Source organism: Euphorbia lathyris, chromosome 5, assembly GCF_963576675.1.
Source record: "Euphorbia lathyris chromosome 5, ddEupLath1.1, whole genome shotgun sequence".
Taxonomy (NCBI): Eukaryota; Viridiplantae; Streptophyta; class Magnoliopsida; order Malpighiales; family Euphorbiaceae; genus Euphorbia; species Euphorbia lathyris.
The window spans coordinates 95042324-95053223 of record NC_088914.1 but is presented as its reverse complement, the minus strand read 5'-3'; the positions used below and the strand labels follow the sequence as shown (position 1 = coordinate 95053223).

Here is a 10900-nt window from a genome sequence, read left to right as displayed (position 1 = left end):
TTTCTAAATTTCCCCTTTTAGCATCCATAGTTGTTAACTACTTAAGTTTAACTTCCGTATAGCATATTAGTTTAAAAAGATCCAGAGTGATAAAGCAACAATAGTTAGCCTTCAGACGAATCCAAGAGGTGTGTAGAGATGCTGGAACACAGCCATAACCCATGATGATGATGAGAGGGTGTCAGGCAGAGTTCAGAAGTCTCCACTGAGGATTGCTTTGAAAGGTATACTAGAGTTCCTCTATAACTCTTGTTCTAATTAAATTAATTTGTTATCATTAGTTACACTTAAAGGTTTAATATATTATGGATGTTAAATTTCATTTAACAATGTTTACTTCAGCAGTCGTTTGTCTTCCTACCCTTTTTAGGGTCATAAGAGCGATCCTGCACACATTATACACATCAGAAAAAACGGTCCACATAAAATGTGTTCGGCCAATTAATATTATATATAATTTAAAAATGAAAAATATATAAGAAAATGAACTTGTTTGGGATAGGCTCGAGATTTAATTTTTTAAATCCAAACTCGATAGCATTGATAACGAGCTAGACTAAACTTGGATTGAGTGTTTTTCGGTGTAAACTTAACCCCCGACTTATAAACAGGTCTACCAACAATCGAGTAATCGTTGTGACGATACAAATTACACGAACCACTACTTAAGTTTGTCGTAAGCAACTATGTTTTGGGGTTCACATTCGGGGCTCAAGAGCCGAACCAGGAGAGCTGTGGTTGAACTTGTAGAAATAGCTCCACAAGTAGCCCATCGAAGACTCCTAGGAATTGTAATTCTAGGGCCTGCACAAACATTGCAACCATCAATATGATATTATAAAACAAACATAAGAACTAACAACAATCCGAATTCATCCTAAATTCACTGAGGAACATCGTTCTCATTAGTCGGTAAGTGCGGTTAGGGAGAGATAATTGGCCCGTAGATTAACGGGCTCAAGTATTGACACAGTTCTGAGGAAACCTTCATAGAGAGTATTGAATGGAACATATCAATCCAGAATTCGCTGACAGATGGTGCTGCTTTATGGTGGTCTTTCGTGATTTATGGGTGCTATAAATTGATATTTTTTTATGTTTTTACATAAAAATTAAAGCCTCATACATTGTTTCTATGGAGTTTTCGGCGTTTTTCGGTGACTAGTGGGTGCTCAAGCGCCCCTAGATCCATCTGGATCCATCCCCGGTACAAGGACTACAATAGAGGACAAGGTTACTGATAGGAACTCAAACATCAAGATGAAAATAAAAAAGAGAAATGCTGATATATATTGATATATAGAAGATAAACAATGATAAACAATGGATAGAACGGATGTTCTAATCCCCCGGGAGAAACCTCTCTCTACTAGGTAGAGCCATAGCAATGAGCAGCCAAACAACAATGTAAAACTTCCTCTCCTTCTCCCTTCCCTAACCCTTCCTTATGTACTAATCCCTCATACCCTAGACACATGTACTAACATCTTATACCCGAAATACCCTTATCCCATACACCTCACCCCTTCTAGAATATTCCTACTATGACTAGACTATTCTCTATCAGTTACTTCAGTGTAGGATCTCGATCACCTTTTAAGTAATCCACCTTAGTCCATCGGTGACTAGGAGATGGACATCTTGCCTTGAGAAATAGAGGTGGGATGTCTCGGAGCCCAAATGGAGCTGTCAACCCATACAAGGGCTAAGGGTTTGATACACCGGAGAATCTTATGCAACAGTAGTCAAAATTGGATAACGAGTATTGGCTTGGGTTCAACTATATTCTCACACGTAGAACTTGGCTTAAAATGTCTCAACATCACACGGGGACATGGCCTACCCAAATCTGACCCCGTGACACAAAGCTCGCCCCTAGCCTTACCGAGCCGAGCTAATATTTGGCCTGCTTATGCTCGAGCTAAGCAGCTCGTTAATTCAGTTCATAAACTTCGCTCGCGAACAACCCACTAATTATGTTAATTAATTATATTAATTTGAAATTTCTTTAACATAAAAATATATAGTTTTGAAATTTACAGAACTACATGGTTTAACATTTCCCCTGTATAGAAATATTATTATTACAAAAATAATCGAACCAAACTTGCTCACGAGTGTGTTCATGAACATTATAATCGAGTTGCTCATGAGCTTGTTCATGAACCTATAATCGAGTCTGCTCACGAGCTTTCGAGCCGAATTTCATTGTGCTCAAACTCAACTCGTTTATAAATCGAACCGAGTACGATCGAGCTTTTATCGAGCCGAACACCAAAACGCTCATAAGCAGCTCGACTCATTTACCGCCCTACGCCTTACCATACTGCTAAAGCTAGAAACTGAACCAGGCTGTTTGAGAAGCCCCACCTTCACCACTAGGCATAACACACTGACAGTCCCTAAACGCCTCATAAATAGTTTTGAAACCAAAGTTGAACGGAGTTACAAACTTGTTTCAAATCTTAATTTCATTGGAGTCATTTAAGCTAACAAGTAACATCTGCTGCTCAACCAGTAGAATTCAATAACTTTTCAAATCTTATTCTCATATTGATTCAGAAGAATGTAGAATTCAATAATTAGATATTCACTACCAAATGTTACTCCTATTCCCTTCCTGATCCATTCTTTTAGGAAGCATATATTTAATCTTTTCACCATCAGTTTCAATGCTAGAACAATATCCTGTGTATTATCAGCTCAAATAATCATAGTTATTAAATGCGTGTCGTGCAGTAAGGTGCTAGAGGTCCTAGAGCCTAGGCACAATGCGTGAGCACGCAACAATTTTACCCCTAACGTTGGTAAGTTGGGTCAATTTAAAAAATATTTGAACTCGACCAAATATTTGAACTTTTTCTTTGTCCAACTCGCATAAAATAGAGTATAATTTTCTATTTCTTTTGCATCTATTCATATGTTTGTGATCTATTACTGAGCGATAAAATGACGCACATGTGAAGTAGATACGATTCATTACTGGTTTGATGAATTATTTCACAAATTGACACAACTTGTCAACGTTAGGGGTAAAATTGCTATTTGGCTGCCAACGTCAGGAGCAAAATTGCAGTAGTTTAGACATTAGGGGTAAAATTGCTTCTGTACGTCTATGTTAAGGGCATTTTTGCACCTTATCCCTAGATTTAAAGACTAAAATAAAAACCAAAGTTAATTAACTAATGGTCTAATAACTACTTTTCAACTAAAGTCTCCATTGTCCATATTCATCACTAATCAAACTTTTGTGATATTTCTGCCATTCAAAGCTTCTTTCCTCTTTTGTTTATTTCTTTTAATTCAACCTAATTTGATTTCAGTCGTAGTCGTAGATATTATAGATAGAGAAGGGTTGAGATTGAAAGTACTAGTTTGTTTAACTTGGATTCCTAAAAAATACTACCTGCCGTGTAAAGTTGCACCTAAGTACGCCTCCGGCAACGCGTTGGGCTTTGTTCATGATGGGCACCGTTGGTCACTGAACATTAGGATTTGTCTCAAAATGATCACTAAACTTCAATTTCTCTTAATAAAGTCAGCCAAGTTTGGTTTTTGTTCAACAAACTCACTTCGGTGACTTCAGATGAAAAGGACAACCAAAATTGCTCTTAGATTAAGTGTATTTTAATGTGTTTGATTATTTGTGTTCAAATTTCCCTATTATGTTTATTTTGGTGTTAACTACTGTGTTTGTTTTGCAAATTACACTCAATTTATTCTAATCAGCAAACTTCCGATGATCATGGATGCAATACACAAGGATTTGGTCTCTGAAATTCCATCACAGTTAAATTGTGTAATTATATTATTTTTTTTATATTATAAGCTTTAATCTAGTTGGTAAATTTCTAATATGGACGCCACATCACGATTATGATAGTCCTTTTTGCCTGTGAAATCACCGAAGATTTTATTGAAACAAAAATTCAAATTTGGATGACTTTGTTGACACAAATTGAAGTTCAGTGACCATTTTAAGACGAACATCCAAGTTCAATGAGCAATGATGCATTTAACCCACTCATGACGCTTATTTGTATTACTTCACATCTAACTTAAATCAGCACAACAAGCAAGTTGGTACCTTTTTTTCACTATTAATAACAGAAACACGCCAGAAAGAGATTATTAACTAATTTTAACAACAATAGCTGAAGGAAATCAAAAAATTCAATTGTGACAAATGCTCCCAATAAATCAATTGCAATTCCTCTAGATATACATATAAAAAGAAATGCATCAGAGACAGTAAACATACCATAATGCAATCTACAAAGTACCCAGAACCCCAATGCTCCTCCAACAGTAAAAATTCCTGCTGTTTGCCTCATTAATCTGGAGCAAGGCTTACAATCTGACCTCATCAACTCGCCATCCGAGAACCCAAGGACACGTCTTAATGCCATCTATCCCTAAATCTGCCATAATCATATATCATGTTGATAACACGCCTGAGGAACACCAGGGGTAGAAGAAAAAAAATACTCTTTTACCAGTTAAAGCATAAACCAAAAACTTGTGACCACATAAACAAAACAAAACCACAAAAACATAATACTAAATCATAAATGTAAGAACACGAGTTCATACTTTATAGAGACATTAACATATACTTGACGTCTTAACCTGAGTACCTAACTGATAATGCTAGCAAACTAATAATCATTCATTGTCACTTGATATTATCATGTGCGTTCTTTTGCGTGTTTCTCGCAGTTTCTGTTTGAGTGGAGTGGAGGAGACTTCTTTACGTGACTGCTCTTATTTAAATTAGATTAGTGGTTTACATTAGTCAAACACTTACATAAAACAGTGAAAAAAAAAACCTATTGAAAACACAGGAGCGCTCCTTGATTCAGGCTTCGAGGCCCAAGCTGCACGCACAAGGTGAGAGCCTTTCAAACAGTGTCTCTCGCTTTCTGCAATTAACGCTCACTACCTTGAACCTTGAGTGAGATGCGCCTTTAACAAGTATGATTGTTGGAGCAAATCAAATTGAAGTGCTGTTAAGCCTACAATATAGATAACATGAATATCTTTCAGAGTGGCATTTTCTCGAACAGTTAGATAGCAACCAAACAGACAATATCTAAGTGGTATTGGACAGGGTGTTACAGCAAATCTTCCATAACCATATACCGTATTCATAACCATATATCATATTGATAACATTATTAGAGAAAATCAAATTAAAGCTTCTACAGTAAAGATAACATAAAAATCTTTCAGTGTGCCATTTTCTCCAACAGTTAGGTAGCAACTAAACAGACAATCAAAATACAGCTTAAATCAAATTGAAGTGCTATTAAGCTTCTAGGATAAAAATAGCATGAATATTTTTTATTTTTCAGTGTGGCATTTTGTCGAACAGTTAGGGAGCAACTAAACAGAATTGAAATACATAGCTTGGTTTCAATAAATGACGAAAGAATCCCATTTTGGAGAAGGAAAGAAGAATTCTCTTACAGACACTGATGGAGACAAAGATGGGAGCTTCGGCCGAGTTTCTAACCGATTGAATTTGGAATACTATTAATCAACCGTAGATGACGCAAGAACGAGTTTTAGATTTTTTTTTTCTTTTCTTTTCTTTTTCTTCAAAGACGAGTTTTAGGATTCATTTGGTTGCGTTATTACCCGTGTATGATAAAATTGTGATTAGCAGTTAATATTTAAAATCAACTTATTTTAAAGGAAAAATTACAAAACTGGTTCAAATGGGATGTGCATTTACATGTTAAACCTATTTACTAATTCTACTACATATCTAGACTGATTTTATGTGACTTTCCAAAAATACCCTCAATATTTACGCGGAGCTCGCCCCATCCCGTCTGACTTCGCATATTCACCCATATGCGAAGCCTGCGAAGTTAATGTTTTGATTTACTTAATGAATTTAGTTTGCATATGCGAAGCCTGCGAAGATGAAGTTTGTTTTGCTTGATGAATTTAGTTCACATATGCGAATGCTGCATATGATTTGAAGCTAATACGCGAAGTGGTATATAACAAAAAATGGCAAACAACAACGGATTCGAACATTAAAATCATAACATTATCAAAATTTACAACAAGATTGCCACAATAACAACATTCAAATCATAACATTATCAAAATTTACAACAAGATTGCCACAATGAACTCTACTAACTAATCATTTCAAAGTGAACCTAACTAATCCGGTACCAATTTTGAATCGGATGAGTAATCTTGGTGTGCACCATGGGACACATCCATCCCAAAAGGTCTGGACTTCCAGACCTTTTGGGATGGACGTGTTGCACGGTGCACACCAAGATTACTCATCCGATTCAAGATTGGCACCGGATTAAGTTAGGTCCACTTTGAAGATTGGCACCATGGGATGCACGTGTCCCATGGTGCACCCCGAGATTGACACAACCTCTCCTAACGAATCATTTCAGGAGTGAATGTGTCAATCTTAGGGAAGTTCATCCCTATACAGGAAGGAAAATCATCTCCCCTGCAGCCTAGTACGCCGCCTTCCAGAAAGGGATGTTACGTATTCAACCATCTACAGAAAAAATTAATCGTGTTAGCAGGGAAAAAGACGTTGTTTGCTTCGCGAAATGAAAATTAGCGAAGCATGCGAATGTAAATGTGCAGGGGAAGAGGTGATTTTACTTCGCATATCGATTTTTTCGCAAAGTCTGCGAGGTCTGAAATGTGACTATCTACGTCGCATATCGATGCTTTCGCGAAGTCTGCGAGGTCTGAAACGTGAGGATCTATTCGCAGACTTCGCGAACTAATCGATTCGCGAGGTAGATCCATACGTTTCTGACTCTTTCTCTTCGCAGATCTTCGTGAAATCATCGATTAACGAAGTAGATCGTCACTTTCCAGGCTCGTTCTCTTCGCAAAGCTTAGCGAAACCATCGATTGCGAAGTGAAATCATGAAAAAAACGCAGAAAAAAATAGATACTTACATTTTTCGCCCCTTTCACCCCCAAAAGCGACAATAACAATATGATAACATGGGAAGAACGAAAGAAATAACGTAGAAAAACCATTTCTTTGATGGTAACAAGAAGAAAGAAACCAAGCAACGAACAGGAAGATGAAAAACAATGGCTTCGTTTTCTAAGGTTGGGAAGTTGCAGAATCAAGAGATGAAGAGAGGAAAAAGAGAAATTCATTGTGATTTTGACTAAATGGTGCAGATTTCGTGCAATTTAAAGGAAGAAAGGAAGATCAAAAGTCTTGAAATCATTAATGCAGGAGCAATTTTTCGCATAACCAATGAGATGGGGGGGAGCGGCGATTCGCGAGAGGTGGAAGTGGGAAGGTTAGGGGTAATTTTGGAAAGTCACATAAAATCAGTCTAGATATGTAGTAGAATTAATAAATGGGTTTAATACGTAAATGGGCCTCCCATTTGACCCAGTTTTATAATTTTTCCTATTTTAAATAATCAATTAAAGGTGGACGCAGTTGGATTAACCAATTTTATCAAGATATTTTTTTTAACCTAATCGATTTATCAATTTTTAAGACATTAAATCCTAAACCAGTTCAAACATATCAATTAACTGTGATTTTTGGTTAATAGTTTTTAATTATTATCTCAATTGCTAACCAAAAACAACAATTTTGGGATAAGGTATCAAAATAGGTTTAAGGTTTTTGAAAAAGTATCAATTTAAACTTCACGTATAAAATCCAAACCCACTTTAGATGTAAGTGGTTTTAACAAAGCTGGAATAGGATTAAAGTCAATTTTTCTCATCCAACCCAATCTATTGGAAACGGGCCACAACAAGTCGGACCAGTAGAGGTGAATATTGGTTTGGTTTGGTTACTAACCGATTAAAATGTCAATTAACTAAATCGAAATATACTTCATTTTAAAAAATAAAGGGAAAATTACAAAACTAGGTCAAATGGGAGGCCCATTTACATATTTAACCCATTTACTCAACCTACTACATATCTAGACTGATTTTGTGTGACTTTTCTATAATACCCCTAACCTTCCCACTTCCCACTGTTGGTCCCTTATAACGTGACAAGTTAGTTCCAAGGGGGGGATAGGAACTATTTAAAAAAATTTCCGTTGAGGCTGACTTCTTTTCTTATGAAAAGGTTTACACAGCGTCACTAAGTAGATTCAAGACACAAGCTTAGTCAACTTGTGACTAAGTCTGCTTCTTTACTTGAGTCAGGAAATAGCACTTAGAGTCTATTCCTGAACTCAGCTTCTTAGTAAACTTAACTCAGCGTGAGTTCTTTACTTAGTCAGTTTTATAGCAAGCAATATATATTAAAGGAGTTTAAGGGTTAGAAAGATGTTACTCAGCAGACTTATCCTGGTTCGGCCTCTCCGCCTACGTCCAGTCCCCGGAACTCGTTCTGAGCTTTTTGAATTCTCTACTGAGCTCTTTGAAGGTAGAGCACGAAACCTTTTACAGATAGAAGCTGAGTATAACAAGAGTACCTTCCTCTATACCTTTACTCACTCCTATATCTACGCTGAGTACTATAACCGAGTACTCAGCCTCTCCTTTCTATTCTTCTAGAAATGATAAAGTGTTTGTCCTAAACAACGATTGCTAAGACACTTTAGATGATTGGAAATCACTCTAGACTTTTACACAAAGATTAAGAATTGGTGTAAGGTATTTGCTTTGCTTTTCTCACAGAAACTTCAAGTATGAATTTGGTCAGCGTTTTGACTAGTTGAAGATCTGCATCGATTGAAGCAAATGGATGTCTTTTATATAGTGACACTTGAGGCACCTGGTTATTTCGAATTTCGAAATAACCGTTGGAGGGAAACGGCTTCCTGTCGTTGCCACTATGGGCGTGCTCAACGTCGTTGGCCAATAGGATTCTTGCATCTTCTGTCTTCGTCAGTCTTCGGCAGAATGTTTCGACATTTAAGGAAAAGTCCACGAGACAGCTTCCTGCTCCTTTTGAACTTTTTCCAAAGTAGAAATACTTTGTTTGGAAGTTGAACATTGTCTGTCGCTGTCCAGACTACATTGTCGTCCAACTCAGCAGCTTCCACTTGAAGCTTTTGCCTCGAAGGCTTCTCGGTTCTTCTCTTGCTGAGTCGTCGTTTTACTTGATACGGCTTCGTTTTGAACTCTTGAGCCGAATGGTCTTGAAGTGTTGATTTGGGCTTGACTTCCACTTTATGGGCCTTTGGGCTTTTTAATCTCAATGTCTTATAAACAATTAAACTCAACATTGAACAAACACATTAGTGTAATAAATCAAAGCATTTAAATTTAATGTGTTAGAATATTTTTATCATCACTTAAATAATTTTGTCAAATCAAAATCATGTGGAAATGTGTTTCAACAAACTCCCCCATTTTGATGTTGGCAAAAATATTTAGTTGAAGAACTCAGTGTTGAGCTCCCCCATGATAGTTGACCTGATTTTTTCAAATAACTCCCCCGTAAGGGTTGAGCGGCTGACTTAGTTTTACTCTAAACATTTTAAGGTTTAATCGAGTAAGTCTAAGGTCATTTTTCAGAAATAGGTCAGCTCATGGAACATATTCTATTTAACTCAGTTTTATGCGGAAGATTTATATATCAGAGAGCGCTGAGTATTTCTTTGTTCAATATGTTTTAAGAAGACATGTAAAAGAGGTCAACACAGCATGCAGTCATAAGGCAATGTAGACAAGTAGCACCATTGATTTAGTGAAGATGCGATTTACTATTCGATACAAAACATAAGTAAGCATCACATAAGATTGGTTTTAAAAGGATAGATGCATCAAGGTTTTGTATTCAGGTCAGCACACAAAAAAAATACACAAGGAAAGGACTACAAGTTTTAGCAAAAAGAAATCTAGTCAGTCCTAGTAAGTAAAGCTAAAGCTATTTCTTCTTGTAGTTGAGTTGGGCTTCATGCTCTTTTAGCTTACCATTTCCCTTGTGTCTTTGCTGACTTGCTGAAGCTTCTTCAGATTGCTGAGTTCTTGGGGCTTGTTCTTTCTCCCCCTTTTTGCTAGCATCATTTTTGGCAATGAAGGTTTCTTCAATGGCAGCTTGAGTTAGGCGTCTAGAAAATGCCTTTAGCCTTCTTGTGCTTTCATTCATTCCGTCAAAGATTGGGACTCCCTCATCCATAATAGCTCGAGGAATTCCGACAGATGCAGCACTCGGCATACTCAAAACATAGGCTTGAGACTTGCCAACCCAGTGTATGGTTTCAGTGAGTATTGCAAAAGCTTGATGAAACATCTTTAGCAAGAGATGAATCAAAATACTCACACTGAGCGTTGATTTGGCACACATGGTTGAAAGTTACTCGAGAATACTTTAGAATCTCGTTGGTTTTAAGCTCGTCAGTTGCCATCTCTTGCCTGTTTAAGTTCAGCAGACACACAGCCTTGCTAATTTGCTCAATGGAGCATTGGGAGGAGGTGGAAAGTTGGTGATTTGTTTTCTCTTGCTCAGAATGAAGCTGGCTGAAGAGATGATGGACTTCGGTAAAAGTGGCATATGCTGAGTTCGCAGTTGACAATTGATGAATCTGACCTTGCAGTGAGTTTATGTGGTTTACCATGGTCAGCTGGAGTTCGGCCAGCTTTGTTATAGAGTCCTGCCTGGGCTGTTGAGATTGCAATGAAGTCATGACACTCAAAAGATCCTTCAGACCTTTGATCTCAGTTAGAAGCTGAGTGACAGACGAAAGTGGAGTTGTCTCAACATTAGTAGACCCAGCGGCATTGGTACTGGTTTGATGGAGGTCCTGGATAAGAGCTTGGGCTGAGTCAATGATTCTTCGACCAGACTCAGAGGCATTCAAATAGCTTAAGGATCCATCATTGGTTGACCCAGATGCCGGAGGAGGAGTAGAACCGAATGAAGGCGGTGTTTGGTTCTGCTCATCATTAGAAGGCCCATCAT

General features: G+C 37.4%; 1 protein-coding gene across 1 annotated transcript; it reads right to left on the bottom strand.

Moving 5' to 3' along the window:
* Positions 1 to 489: 489 nt before the first annotated feature.
* LOC136230369 (uncharacterized) lies at positions 490 to 5629 on the bottom strand. Its single transcript, XM_066019426.1, has 3 exons — positions 5470 to 5629; positions 4262 to 5015; positions 490 to 804 (listed from the first exon to the last, which is right to left on the bottom strand). The coding sequence occupies exons 2-3, from the start codon at positions 4407 to 4409 to the stop codon at positions 662 to 664; spliced, it is 291 nt and encodes a 96-aa protein (XP_065875498.1). The 5' UTR covers positions 4410 to 5015; positions 5470 to 5629; the 3' UTR covers positions 490 to 661.
* Between the last annotated feature and the right edge of the window lie 5271 nt (positions 5630 to 10900).